The sequence below is a fragment of the Sarcophilus harrisii genome, chromosome 4 (genome assembly GCF_902635505.1).
Source record: "Sarcophilus harrisii chromosome 4, mSarHar1.11, whole genome shotgun sequence".
Classification (NCBI taxonomy): domain Eukaryota; kingdom Metazoa; phylum Chordata; class Mammalia; order Dasyuromorphia; family Dasyuridae; genus Sarcophilus; species Sarcophilus harrisii.
In genome coordinates, this window is record NC_045429.1 from 2,478,481 (window position 1) to 2,493,982 (window position 15,502).

At 43.7% G+C, this 15,502-nt stretch overlaps 1 protein-coding gene across 1 annotated transcript in view; it reads left to right on the top strand.

Moving 5' to 3' along the window:
* Nucleotides 1-15,502, top strand: part of SLC44A5 (solute carrier family 44 member 5) — a 232,846-nt gene that overhangs the window by 198,656 nt on the left and 18,688 nt on the right. The window contains exons 16-19 of the mRNA XM_031967936.1: nt 8,766-8,858; nt 9,885-9,972; nt 10,846-11,108; nt 12,568-12,662. Coding sequence (XP_031823796.1) covers nt 8,766-8,858; nt 9,885-9,972; nt 10,846-11,108; nt 12,568-12,662 — 539 coding nt within the window. The remainder of the gene's footprint in view (nt 1-8,765; nt 8,859-9,884; nt 9,973-10,845; nt 11,109-12,567; nt 12,663-15,502) is intronic.

Genomic DNA, 15,502 nt, shown 5'->3' on the forward strand with positions numbered 1-15,502 from the left:
AGAATAGAAGAGAATGAGCTCAGATGAGCTGAAGTTCATCTTCATTCTATCTTGCTTTCATGCCGGTGACTTTCAGCAATTATTCATCTGCTTTCTCTGTCTCTCCCCTCTTTTATGTCATACTGCTGATTCAGATATAGCTGCACCCTTTCCACTTGCTGTGTTTTAGTCATGAGTTCTAATAAGCCACTGATTTCTATCAGGTGGTATTATTTCATTGTTTTGAAAACTTCATTGACTTTGGTTTTTGGAGACAATCTGGCCCTGGCTTTGAACTGGGCCAAATTGGGTCCAAGGACTTTCTGGTACTTCTGGCCCATGGAACTTTGGGAAGGTCACTTCATTCTTCAGGGCTGCAGTTTCCTGGTCTGGGAAAAGAGCGAGGTAGATTAGGAAGCCTCTGGGTCTCTTCCAGTTCCAGATCGAGGGGCCCATTAGCTTTGTGGCCAATACTCTGCATGATGCTTCCATGCCTGAATGGCACCTCATGATCTCATCATGTCCTCGCCTTCAGTAATTGCCTTCCCAGCCCATCTGTATTCTGGGCGTGTCACTGCTATCAAATGTGGCGACAGAATCCCTTGTGAACTTCAAGTAAAGCAATACACGCAAAGCATTTCTTCTTAAAGCTGTATGTCTACATATGCATTTGCATTAATTATGACTATTTTATCATTCTCACCATGAGGGGTGTTTGTGTCATGTTTTCCCTGGAGTATTCTGTGGGATGATCTCCCCAATCTGCTGGAGAACTTCTTCTCTTTCTTTTAGCAGCCCGAGGAGCCCAGCACAGCCCTGATCTGTCACTCTCACAGTACAGACCATCCACCTTCATTTCCGATTAGAGATTTCCTGGCTGGGATGTGCTGCATCGTTCACTGTGTGCTGAGCCTTCTTTGTCACATGGAGTCCACCCTCCATCCCTCATTGATTGCTCTTTGGGTCAGCCACAGTTCTGAGGCTTTAGAGGTTGCTGTGATCCTTAGAGCATCCGCGGGGAATACTCCGTACATGAGCACGGAAACTTGCTCTGGGACTGACTGCCTCTGGGATGATCACCTGGTCTCCCAGGGAGTCCCAGCAGAAAGAGTGTGGGATTTATACTTGGTCTCCTATTCTGGTTTTTGCCACTTGCTGTATGAATTTGGCCACATACTTAAGCTCTGTGGGTCTCAGATTTTCATCTGTAGAGTGGAGGGGGTGATCATTGTTAGGGTTTTTTGTTGTTGTTGTTGTTTTTGTTTTTTTACAATGGGTCAGCTCAGTGCAAACAGGGAAGTAATTTCTGTGGACAGAGACTGCCTCATGGGAGGGACCCTGGTCATACTGAGATAGCTTCGTAATGGGAAATGGCTCCCTCTCTGCATGGCTGTGCATGTGACCTCACAGATCCTTCTTAAGCCCACTGCGGGCAGCAGGAAGTCGCTCTCTTTATCCTGGGGTAGCTGAGCTGAGTGCATGGATAGCCAAGAGAGGTAGGGAGCTTGATAGTGAACACGTGGGTCTCTCGCAGACCAGGTGTTCACCTGGGAGTTAACAGGTCAGGGCACGATGTGAGCAAGTATAATAAAGGCTTTAAGTTTGCATGTGGCTGTTCTTGAGTGAGCTATCGGTTATTAAATTATGGCCAGAGACCTCTGAAGGCCTCAGAGGAGGCCAGTCGGGTTAAAGTAAGTTGGCACTGCCAAGGTCAGTGGCCAAGGTCTGATTCCCTGGGAATTAGGAGAGACTGGCCATGTGAAGGTTACAGAGTGACACTAGGGCATTCGCAAATGAAGTGACTGCTTAGGATTAAATATTACTGTACTTTACAGATTAGGTGAGCGCTAAGATCTGGTCCTATGACTTCGAACTCCACTTTTCCAAGTCAACCTTGTAGTACGGCCAAATTAATACGATTCCTTATGCCCAGACTTTTCACAGTCTGGCGTCTCTCTTAATTTTACAATTCCAGCGAATACTCTTTTCCTTTGTATACTCTACCCTCCAGCCCACTAATTGCTGTTCCCACAATCCCATACATTTCCTCATCGCTATGCTTTTGTTTACATGCTTCTTTATACATGTTTGCCCTTCAGCTCCGATTGTCATGGAAAATCTGCTCAAATGTCACCTTCTCTAGGAAGCCCTCCCCTAGTTTCAGCGGGTCCTCCTCACAGTCCCTCCCATCTCACCTCCCAGCACTGCTCCTAGGGATCAGTAGGACCTTTGAGTCATGGTGCACAGGGCTTTGAAGCCTGAATTTGAGTCCTGCCTCTTACACACACTGGCCATGTGATCCTGGGCAAGAATTTCAAGACAACGAGAGGCAAAGAAGGAGGGAGGTGGAAGGAGTTTCATCACCTGGGAGTTCTTTATATATAGGTTTAGTCCCTGTCCCTTTATATATTTATCAATTTAATTCTGCAAGTATTCCCATCACATAGTACTTTGTGTTTAGTTGCTTACAGCTGACCCAACTTCCATCCCTCCTGGACCAGCCTCTGGACCAGCACAGAGGCAGGACCATGTATTTTCTAAATTCCTTTAGTAGGGTAGAGTGCTCTGCACAAACTAATTAATGTTTATGGAACTGAAACATAAGTTAAAGGGTATGGCAGATGAAAAATAAAATGACCGAGGAAAACAGAGGTTCAATCTTCTGAGCACATTAATTTATTTGGCAGTGTCTGCCAGTTACCCAACAAACTATGACCAGACCCCTTCTGCTTAGGCCTGGACCCTAAATACAAGGGGAGACAGACTTTTTTACATTAAAAATAATTATATAAGACCAATTAATTATAATTAAAAGGAAACAATACTACATTAGGAAATCTGATTTCTAATTGGAGGGAAGATTAGGAACTTTCCAAGTTAGGATGGGGGAGAGTGAATGGGTATAATTCTCTGAAATCAGAAAAGGAGATGTCCCCCCCTCCCCCCAAGTGTCTATGAACAAAGGAACATGGAGGCAATAACTGATTGATCAGTAGAGGCCGGTTTTCAGCTAAGACATCTTGGTTGCTTTCAGATGTAAAATTGTAAGTCCTTCCATCAGTCCTTGGATCCGACTGGGTTCTTTCTTGGTCAGTATAACCTGGGTCTTTGAGTAAGGGTGTCGAAGCGGCAGGGAGAGGTGGTCCACTTTCCCAACCAAATCAATAAAGTTGTCTCCCAGTTCTCACATTGAATAAAGTTTTCTTACATGACAGAAATTGGACTAGACCCATGATTGAATAGAAAGGGAACTTAACCTGGCTCCAGAACTGAGTCACCAGGTAAAATCTGTGAGGGACACTCAATTCCCACAATCAACCACCTGCTGTCTTAACTCTCTCCATTCCTTCGAGTGGTGAACATCTGTTCAGAATCATTTTGTTCTTGAGTTCAGAGCTCCTCACTTCAGCATTATCCTGCTGCCTAGAGCTCTCTATAAAATGGCCACTCACACTTTACTCTGAGAACTTTTCTCTCCTCCACTAGCTTCACTCCAAATCCCTCTCAGATCAGACCTAAAGCTTGTGAAAGCCATCTCAAACCATCGCCTCCAAGGGCACATTCCGTTCACTGGTACCATCTGTCTTCCATAATTTTCTTTTTGTTTAAAAACCTTAAACTTTCAGTCAGAAGAAGTGAAGAAAGTGGCATCTATGTCCTATAGCTTTGTTTCCATTCCAGGATTTCCTAATCTTCACAAATCTGTTCCAGATTTTTCCTGGCAGGATCATTTGTCAGCACAAGAATCCCCAGAAGTGGGTTGTGCTCCATGGGTTTGCTGGAGCTCTCCAGGCTCCAGGAATCCCACACACCTCATCACCAGCTCTCCCTGGGATGGAAATCACCACCTGCTCCAACTCCTCCTGGAGTTAATAAGCGCTCGTGTCCTCAAGGACACTGGGAACCTCACTTACCGCTCTGTGGAAGGCACATGAATTGGCCCATTTGGGAAGAATTTCCCAGGCATCTTGTCACCATGATTACCATCTCCCCTCCCCACTTCCTTTACTTCAGATCCTGTTCCTTCCACTGAACTGGAAACGTGGATGTCCTTGAGTCCTCCTTGGATCATTGTTTTCCTTCCCAGCAAAAAGGTCTTCATCTTTGTTTGGACGTTAGAGCATCAGGAGGTATTCCTCAAGCCTTTGCATCTCCCCTTCAAGCAGTAACCCCCACTTCTGCTGCACCCCCACCTGGAAGGGTGTTTTCCTCGATGGAGAGAACATCCGGGCTAGTCACTGGCAAAGTTCCTTCTTCTTCATTCCTCTTGAATGATGCGATATTATACTTTTAATCCCTTAAGTTACCTCTGAAAACTTCCACTGGTGATGGGAAGTGAAAAGGTTTTTAGGGAGCTTGTATCCATCAAGGTAAAAAGATTTATTAAGCTGTGTGCCAGAAGCTGAGGAAGTAAAAAAAATAACACCAGTTCTTGCTCTGTTAGGGAAATATTAAAATTATTAAAATATTAAAAACGAACTTGCAGCTGTGCTGTCTCTGTCTCTGTCTCTCTCTCTCTCTCTCTCTCTCTCTCTCTCTCTCTCTCTCTCTCTCTCTCTCTCTCTCTCTCTCTCTCTCTCTCTCTCTCTTTCTCTCTCTCTCTGTCTCTCTCTCTGTTTCTGTCTGTCTGTCTGTCTGTCTGTCTGTCTCTCTCTCTCTCTCCTTCCTTCCGTCTCTCTTAGTCTCTAACTCTGTGTCTTTCTTTCTCTCTTTGCCTCTGTGTCTGTCTCCTAAATATTATCACTGAATTTACTATTTGATCTTTAATGAGAAATAAAGACATAATCCCAAAACAATCAATCACAACAATCAACAAAGCAATTTAAAAAACCCACCTCCCCCAATTACCATCCCTCCATAACCATCCCACCTCTTCTAATTTGTCCATTCCTAGTTCATCTCCTAAGTTGTTAGATAGATGTTGTCTCATGGAGTTTTTTTAATTCCTATTACTCTTTAGTCATCTCTGTGTTGTTGCCATTTCTTCGCAGCTGAAAGCAATGATTAATTGATACAGGGACCTACAGGTGATTCTGGTGCCCCCCACCTGTACATTTTTGTTTATGACTCACGATTCAGAAAGCTTTTATACTGTGAAACATTTTTATTTTTAAAATACTACAAATAAACACTTGCGGTTTTTCTTAAGATTCATGCTGGGAGTTAATAACATCTGCAACTTCCAAACAACCCCCAAATGTCATACTTTAAACTTGTATATAATGCAGAAGGAGAAACATGGGAGGTAATTACTATAAACTCAAACACCCAGGCTCTGGATGGATGGAAACAACGTCATTAATGGCTACGGATGAATTTTCAAGCACATTTTAAGGATTCAATAATTGTACTCTTTAAAGCCAGTTTTTAAAATACTTAGTAAATAGCTTGAAAGGTGGGTCTGTCTCTCATTTCCTTATTAATTAATGAGCCCCAGGGGGAGGATTCTGGGAAGATGTTGGAGTAGGGCAGAAAATTTTAAATGCTCCAGATTTCTCCCACAAACAGAATAAAATTGTGCTCCAGGGCAAACACTGACTGAGGAAAAACAAGGAACATTTGGGCAGAATAGGGGGCCTCCTGGGACAACCTCAGAAGATCTGAAGACCTAACCTGTGGTGGGATTTAACCTATGTGAAGTGTAGACACGTCTAGGTTAGGTCCCCCGAAACCCTGGGACTAGCTGGGGTTTCCAACCACAGTTTCACTTCCTGGACAGCAGTGAGGAACTGAGAGTCTGCGTCTGGGAAGACTGAGGGGAACCTCTGCTGATCAGGAACACCAGACCCAACTGTGCTACAAAGACTGGACCCTGGGTGAAAAAGAACCAACACATAAGAGTGTGATTAATGAGAAAAGAACATATACATTTAGAGGGAAATGAAAGTCTTCTAAATGTATACAGAAATAAGTGAGGGAACTAGATAATGGGGAGGGGGATGTAGAAGAGGATGTAGATTAATAGGAATGGGATAAAGAGGGAGCAATATAAAAGACTTCTAAATTCAGGGAGAAACGTGAACAAGGAGATGGGGGGGGAGAGGACAAGGGAGGGGTTCTTAGAGGGGTAATAGGTCAAGTAATAGGAGGGCAAAGTAGGGGGTAGAAGTAAAGCAGGGGAGTGAGGAGGAATAGGAATATGGTGAAAAGGATAGTGAAGAAAATAGGAAAGAGGAAAATAAACTAGTATTATAGCTTAGAATGTAAATTGGATGAATTCACCCATAAAATGGAAATAGGTAATAGAACAGAAATTTGAATTCAATAATACGTTGCTTTTAGGAAATATTACATGAGAGATACACATAAAATAAAACTCAGGAATAGAATTTATTATGTAAAAAAGAGCAGAGGTGGTAATCATGATCTCAGACAAAGTTAAAATCAGAATTGATTTAATTGGAAGAGAAAAATAGAGAAATTGCACTATATGGTAGCCATATTAATTAGTATTGTTTTAGACTATTTAACTAGATACTATGAGATTAGACTGTTGCACAAGTGTAGTAAATGATAAGCTAGGGGATTTAGAAAAAAATATGGAAAGACTTGGACTTATGAAGGAAGATATTATCCACCTTCAGGGAAACAGAGGACAAGAGGAATTAAACATAGTACAATTATATAAAAAGATATATATGTGAATTATTATAGATATATATGTGATATATATGGGTATATATATATATATATATATATATATATATATATATATATATATATTTGTAGAGGGATACCCATTCACATCGGATCTGGATTATATGTGTGTGTGTGTGTGTGTGTGTATATATAACCTCCATGCTTAACTGTAGCCTTCTGGGTGATGGAGGGAAGGAAGGGGAAAAATAAAGTAAAAAGTGCCCAGCAGAGAACAAAGGAAAACCTACAAGGTGGACGGTTCTGAACACAATGTGTCCTATTTATTCTATATGCTTTCTTGATGTAGAAATTAATTGCCTTATATTTTGAATTCTCTCTTATGTTCTGCTGTACACATGGCAATATTTTGTCCTTATTTTGTACTTAAATTTAAAATGAGAAAAACTAATGACTCATAAACAATCCATGACAGTGACTAACTGAGGTAGGTGTATTTGGTCAGAAAGAATACAATCTGCTGTGACTGCCTTCAGCCTTCCTATATGGTTTTACCTTATTTTTCCTAAATCCCATTTATTAGTGTTAGACTTTTCTGGGAAAGGGGGATTTGAGTGTCTTCTGAGTTAATTTGTTTCTCATTTCTCTTCGGAAATGGTGACCATGTATACTTATTGTGTATCTAATTTATATTTTAATTTTAACATCTACTGGTCATCCTGCCATCTGGGGGAGGGGGTGGGGGTAAGAGGTGAAAAAAATGGAACAAGAGGTTTGGCAATTGTTAATGCTGTAAAGTTACCCATGCATATATCCTGTAAATAAAAGGCTATTAAATTAAAAAAAAAGAAATGGTGACCAGAAGGGCCCCCAGCTCTGGTGGCCAAACTCCCAAGTGGAGCTTGTTGGGAGAACCACCAGGAAGGGCCCATGTGGGAACCAAGGGTTCCTAGGGCCAGAGGGCTCCTTAATGGAGCTGAGGTGATGCAAGTGTGAGAAGGTAGAGAGTGAAAGGTAAAAAGCGGCCCAGCTCCTGGCAGAGTGAGCCACACAGGGTCAATGCTCCATAAAAGCTTGTTGAGCGATGGAGCGATTAGGGGGCCACAGACCGGAATCCTAGATGACCCAGCTCCAGCGCAGCCCCCAGATCTGGGGATGCAAAAGAACCTTCTTCCCCTCTGCCCATTCCTCCATCCTGGGGGAGTAAGTGCCACGTGCTGGGCCATATCTGGAAGCAGGCCTTGGGCTGGAAAGGATGCTCGCTCTCGAGGAACAGAACTTGGGATCAGATTCTGCCTCTGATTCTCAAAGCTTGTGTGACTTTGGACAAGAAACGCTCTCAGATTTTTTAAATTAAGGGCTTCTGAGGTCCTGGGAGGGGCGAGGCTGTCCCCAGAAGGTGATCCCAAGGGGGAATCACAGCTCAGCAAAAAGAACAATGGGCCTGACTTCAGATGTCCTGGGTTCAAATTACAGTGGGGTGAGTGACCTCATCTTTCTTGAGGTCATTTTTCCACTCGATAAAATGAGGGGGTTGGGCAAGGTGATGCTCTCTGACCTGGTGTCTGGATATCATCTCATTAGTGAACTTTGAAGGATTTGCTAACCTGGAGGGTGAGGAACAGGAAAGGAGATGTGAGGACAGCCTTAAAAGGGACCTACAGTGGAAGAGGGGCCTGGGCTGGTCATTTATTAGGGGCGGACCCAGGCTCTGGGCTGATCATTTATTAAGGGCAGACTCAGGCTCCGGGACTCCTCTGGAGAGGGAAGATTCCCCAGCAGTCGGAGCCGTCGCCCTGGGATGGCCGGGCTCAGCTGGACACAGAGACATCCGGTGGAGGGGGAGATGAAGGCCCCCTCGGGGGAGGAGCCGACCTTCCCAGCTGCCAGAAGTCTAACCAGGGGGAATCCTGGGACTGGGTGGGCATGAGGGAAGCCGGGAGCCAGCAGCCGAGGTGCCAGACTTAGAGCCTTTGTAGCCACAGGGACGGAGAAGAGGGAAGGGAGCCGCTGGCCCCTCTGTCTGTGGGGAGACTCAGAGGAAAAAGCACAAGTGTCTGGGAAACAGCAAGAGCTGGGGGAGGGTGACAGCCGCTTTGGGGACTGGTCAGCCCAAGGTTGGACACGAGTGCTATGGGGGGCATTTGGGAAACCGTGAGCATTTCTGACCTTTCTCCCTTTTATTCCAGGGCCATTGGACACATCCCACACTCCTTATTTTTCCCCTTAGTCACTTTCTTTCTCGTTCTGATGTGCATTGCCTACTGTACTGTGATTGCAGTGTATCCTTCCATTAGTGACATCTCTGCCCTCCCTTCAGAAGGGCAAGACTGTCCTTCGGGGCCCAGGCCAAGGAGCCAGCGTCTCCCCACGGGAACAGCACAGAAGCATCTTCCCACCACAAAAAGGTTTTCTTTTCTATAAATGGGGGCAAGGAGCCACGGAGAGGAGCCGAGAGGACTTGGTGCTGACGTCAGTCGGGAGGCCGTGGCCTGGACACGTGGCCGCCCCTTCAGGCCCCCTGGGCAGCTCCCCAGAAGGGCGCCGGTCCTCGAGGGGGAACCTCCCTAAACCAGCGCAACCCAAGTCCGAGCCCTCCCTCCTCAAGTAGCGGGAAGATCTTTGAAGCCAGGAATTGTAGCATCGTTAGGGTTAACGTGCAGTCCTCGCCCCCTCCTCAGCATTTCCACAAGAAGGGAGAGAGCTCCGAGGTGTGCCTAGGAGAGAGTGATAAGCACTTCACTTCGGAGCACTAAAATTTCGCAGATTTAGAGATTGAGAAGGGATCTTTAGTCCCCTAAAGCCAACCCTCTCATTCATAAACAGGTTATGGGTTTGTCTGGGGTTAGACAGCAAATAAGTAGCTCAGCCAGGATTCAAATTCAAATCCTCTTGCTTTGCCCCCCCTTCTCCCTGCCCCTTTTTCTTCTTCCCTTCCTCTTGCTCCTTCCCTCCCTCTCTGTCTCTTGGCCTTTTTGTTTCTGTCTCTTATCTCTGTTTCTGTCTCTGTTTCTCTTTGTGTGTCTCTGTCTTTCTTTCTGTCTCATTTTTTCTCCTCCTCAACTGAATTCGTTTTGCAAACTTAATGTGAGCTTAGTTTACAGGAATTGCCTAAGCACAGCGATAGCTCCTTGTAGCTCAGATGAGGGAAGGCTGAACTTTGTGGGGGCCTGTGCTTGTTGGTGCTAGGGGTCCCTCTCCCCCCCCCAAGCCAGTCAGACCTTGCAGAACTCTCTTCTGATGGTTTGTCTGTGGGGGAGGGGCTGAATGATAAATGTCACCTCTTCTCCTTAACAAGGTCCTCTCAGTTTCTTGGGTACCACCGGAGAGGCGATATATAAAGTCCAGTCTACTGACCCTAATTGCAAATATACAAATGAACACTGTGACCCTGAGGTAATCAGTCAACAAGCACACGTTAGGGACCTACGGGGTCCCAGCCCTGCCCATGTGGTAGAAAACTGAGGTGCCTCGGGGAATGTGTCTCATTTTCTTTTCTCCCCATAAAATTCTCCTGGATGAAGCTCCACAGCTCTCGCACTCAGTCCCTCGGGAAATCCCGCTTCTCTGGGCTCATAACCAGAGGAGCCAGGGAGCAGTTAGAGAGAGGAAAGTGGACATAATGAAGGCCTGGCCTGTGGTTGAGAGCAAAACCTAACTAAGGCGAGGCAGGGGTGACGTTTCCCAGTGTCCCCCTTGAAAGGGTGTTTTGATAGTATTGATGGCAAAGAAACAATGACGTTTAGCGCCCGAGTAGCCATAATACTTGGTTGGAATAGAAGGCACCAGATAGCAGGCTGAGGGGGGCTCTTCCCCAAGCCCCAACATGTGCTGCTCTCCCAGAGGAGCCCTCCGCCAGTGGCAGGGGCTTGTGCCCATGTTCACAGCCCAATCTGCCCCTTTCCCCAGCCGTACTCCAATGGCTCGGGGTATTTGTCCCAGACAGAAAATGCCGTGACCCGTTTTTATTTGAGGAAGCTTTATCATCTCCTGTTCTCAGGAACTCATGGGAATGATAAAATAAATAAATACAAAGTCAATCAGGGTGATGGGGAAGGAGGGACAGGGCCGGGGAAATACCCCTTGATAAATGATCGAACTGAACAACGGGTAACATGTCCCAGCCCCTTTGGATATCACTAAAAGTGGACACAAATGGTGAGGGGGAAGTTCCTGGAAGGAGGAGCAGTACGGGGAATGGGGGGCCACAGAGAGCTTGGGTGTGACTGATGGATGCACTGAATGGTGACTCTCTTTCTCTGTCTGCAGACGTTTCAGTCTACCAACATAAGCAGCGAATGTCCGGGAGTTCAATGTACCTTTGCTTTCTATGGTGGAAAAGCCTTTTTTTACCAGTATGTCTTAATTTTCCATATCTTCAATGGATTTGTCTTCCTCTGGCTGGTGAACTTCTCCATCGCCCTGGGTCAGTGCACCCTGGCAGGTGCCTTTGCCTCCTATTACTGGGCCTTCCAGAAACCTAATGACATCCCCCCACATCCGATCTGTGCTGCGTTTGGACGCGCCCTCCGGTAAGAGTGATGATGGCGCAGACTCCTGGGGGAGATCACTTGGCCGGTGCTAAAGAACATGGGCTCAGAGGGCCCTAGATCAGAGCTTGAAGGAAACAAAGAGGCCATTTTGGTAATAACCTTGTCATTTTATTGATGGGAGAACTTGTGAATGAGTGAATCACTTCCCCAGGTAAGTGCCCGGGGAGATGTGCAGGCCCAAGTACTCCCGGTCACAGTCCCACTGACCAGAGATGGATTTGCCGTGTCCCGATGGACATCAGCTTTGCTTCGGCCCCAGGGAGTGTCCCCAGCCCCGGTCACTCACCTTCTAAAAACCCTTCATCACAAGGGAGGGACTCGAAGACCCCGGGATTGCTCAGGGCCAGAATAGCTCGGCCTCCCTGTCTCACCCGTGGTGGATTGCTGCCATCTTCATTCACAAAGTAAAGGGGTTCTAGAGCCCATTTAGTCCCCTTCCTGCATGTTACAGGCAAGGAAACTGAGGAGCAGGGGTCTGAAGGATCTGCCCAAGGCCACCCAGAGACAAGCATCAGGCACAGGGGAAATGAGGTCTTTACCTCCTCCGGCAGCTGCCCTTGCACTGCCCCTTCACCCCTAGCCCAGGTCTAGATGCAGGGGAAAGCTCTCCGTTAGTGCTTATTGAATGCCTGTGCTTTGCCTACTCTGCAGAAAGTGCCGACTCTGCCTGTACACAGGAGGCGGCTAGGGGCCAGAGCAGGCAATGGGCTCACGCCCTCCCCAGGGCTGACCCGGGCATGTGGCCGGTGGCCGTCCAGCCTGGACGACAAAAACCTCCTCTCTCTCGCGGGGCCACCAGAGTATGTTCCTCTGGGTTTGGGGCAATAGCCATTAGCTTTGTGTTTATTAGTCATTTTCTATCTGGTGTAAATCTGGCTGATGGGACCAAGCCCAGGCCAGAAAGTTCTGCCACAGCTGGGCCCCAAATAGCCCTGTGGGGACAAATTCCCAGACAGTTTTACTGTGGGTCAGTCTGTCCTGTGCTTTATACACTGGCGAAGGGAACGGCAAGTTGCTGGAGGATCCTTGCCCAGAAAAGCCCAGGGACCGCATGGTTCACGCAGTTGTGAAGAATCAGCCATGATGGAACAATCGCCTCCTCTGTGTGAACATCTCATTGTGGGCTAGTCCAGATACGGAAACAACCTGCGCTGAGGTGGATTGCAGCCCCCTCAGTCCTGGGGGGCCAGAGCCAAGGGCCCCCAAGGGGGGGCAAGATCTGAGCTGGCGCTTTCTCCCCTAAGCTCGGCTCTCTGGGCACTCTGCCAGCCCCTCTGCGGACAGACTGACCCACAGTAAGGTTGTCCTTACAACCCCAAAGCAGAAAGAACTGAATGAGGCCGTTTGTCAGATGAGTAGGAAAACTGCCTCTGAATCCTTGTTTTGTCTTATTAGTGAAAGTGCCTCAACTTCCTTATTTGGTTTTATCTTTTACTAGATATCACACAGGTTCCCTGGCATTGGGGTCTCTCATTCTTTCAGTTGTCCAGTTTCTAAGACTTATACTGGAATACTTGGACCGCAGACTTAAAGGTAAGATTCCAGAAGTCCTTACTGAACAATGCTACCTTTCATTAGCCATCCTCCTCCTCCTCCTCTTCCTCCTCCTCCTCCTCCTCCTCCTCCTCCTCTTCCTCTTCTATTTCTTCTTCTTCATCATCTCATTATCATCATTCCTATTATTGTTATTCAATTTTAATTTAAAAATATTAAGCACAGAGAATTACAACAGGTTAGGTTAGAGACTGGGGAAAACAAACAGTGGTCCTGTTCTCATACAATTTGTATTCTATTAAAGGAGCCCCAGCATAGATGGATCAATTAATTGTTTACTAGATGATAAGCGTACAAATCAGAAAATAAAGTAATCCCTACTCTGAAGGAGCTTCTGTTCCACTGGAAATACAAATATATTCACAGATGCTGAACTGATACAACACGAATAAATAGAAAGTAATTCAAAAAGGAAAGTGTGAGCCATTGGAGAATGGGGATTTAGAAAGACTTTACATATAAGGGGTTTGCTTGAACTGTCTCTTTTTATTTTTAAATTTGTATTGATATTTTCTATTATATCACTAGTAAATCTCAGGGATCCCATCCTCTCTTCCTTTCTAGTCCATGTTTCCAATAGTATTTTTAGATAGAAAAAGGTCAGCACAACTGATCAACCCATTAAAAAGTCCCCAGATGTTCAATATGTAACCCCTGTTAACCTCCCATCTCCACAAGGGTCTGAGTTGAGGATCTCCTCTCATCCTTTTTCATTCAAGTCCTGCTTAATCTTTATCATTTTGTAATATTCACTTTTTGATTTTTTTTTTTTAGTTTTGTTCTTTCCATTTACATTGTGGCTGCTACTCATATGTTGTTTTCTCAACTCTGTTGACTGCATTCTGCATCAGTTTATACAGTTCTTTCCATGCTTTCCTATATTCATCACACAGGTCATTTTTTACAGCACTTGCCCCATTTGTTTAGAAATTGCCTAATTGATGGACATCTACAATATTCCCAGTTTGTAACTTACACAAAAAGTACTGCCAGAAGCATTTTGGGCTATAGACTTTTTTTCTTATTGATGGTTCCCTTGGAGGTATGAGCCTAGTAACAGAGTATCAAATTCAAAGGGTATGGACATTTTAGATACTTAATTTGCATAATTCCAAATTCCGTTTAAAAGTGGTTGTATCATTTCACAGCTCCATCAACATCTAGGTGTACCTATTTTCCCATAAGCCCTCCAACAATGACTTGCCATTTTTTGTCATTTTTGCCAATTTTCAAACCTCAGGGTGATAAATCAGGATTGTTTGATTTGCATTTTTCTTTGCATTATTAATAATTTGGAAGATTTTTCATGTATTTGTGAACATTTGCAATTCTTCATTGAGAACTACTTATTCATATCCTTTGGCTATTTATTTATGGAGGAATGGCTATTACCTTAATGTTTATTAATTATTTACATATCTTAGAGATCAAACCCTTATCAATTTGATACAAAGATTTTTTTCCCATTTGACATTTCCTTCTTTTTTTATCCCAAATGTTTTGTTAATATTGTCTATTTAGGTACTTTTCGTTTTCAAGTACTCAAAGTGATCGGTTTTGTAATTGTCTCTATGTCTATGTCTCTATGTCCTCTCCAAAGTTGTGAGAGGAGTGTTATTTCTTTCTCTTCTCAATTTTTCATCCCATGATTTTTAATATTTAGGTCGCACAGCCATTTAGAATGCATTATTGAAGTAGTGTGACATGTTGGTCTAAGCCTAATATCTCTCAAACTGTTTTCCCACTTTCCCAACTGTTACTATAAAATAGACAGTTTTTCCTCAAGTAATTTATGTTTTCTATTTTATCAAACATTGAGTTATTTAGTAGTCTTCTTTCTGAATCTTGCTTTAGTCTGTTCCAATGATCTGTTCTTTAACCATACCACATGATTTTCTGCTTTATAATAGAGTTTGAAGTCTTGACATGATATCACTTCTTCAGCCCCACTTCTTTTAACCATTTCTATCTTATCCTTTTCATATTCTAAATCTTTCATTTTTCCAAATGAATTTTATAATTATTTTATCAAGTTTGTAAAGCGCCCCCTTAATTTTGATTTGATTGATATAACATTAAAAGTATAAATTGATTTTGGTAATACTTTTATTTTTGTTATGTTGTTATGGCCAAGTCATGACCATTGAGAATTACTTAAGCTTATTTAAGCTGTACTTTCTTTTCTTCAAGGAGCACCTTGTAATTAAATCCATACAAATATTTTTGTGCTTTAGGGTCTGGCTCCCAAGTATTTTAATCTTGTTGTAGTTATTTAGGAAGAGCTTTCCTTTATTATTATTGCTTCTTGTTTTTGTTATTATTATATAAAAAGCTATTGATTTGGGGGAATTTATTTTGCAGTCTCCAATTTTTCTTGAAGCTGGGAGTTCATTTATGGTCTGTTCAATTTTTCTTCCTTAGAAGCTATTTAAAATACTTATTAAAGTATTTTCTTTTCTGTTCTATTTCTGAGCAATTTTTATTTATATAATAATGTTCATTTCATTTAGATTGTCTGTTGCTGGCATATAGTTTCTTAACATTTGCTTTAATGTCATCTTTGTTGGTTGTGAATTTGTGCTTAATTTTTTAAATTGGTACTTTAGTTTTCTTCTTTAAAATAAATAAAATTATTAACTGGTTTATCTATTTGTTTTTCTTAGTTTTCTTAGTTTTATTTGTTTTTCTTTTTTAAAATTAATCTTTTTGCCATTCAAGATTTCTATTTTTGTGTTTAATTGGGATTTTCAATTTTTTCAAGGATTTTTAGGTGAATTCTAAACTTATTAATTTGTTCTTTTTTTCTTTTATTGATGTAA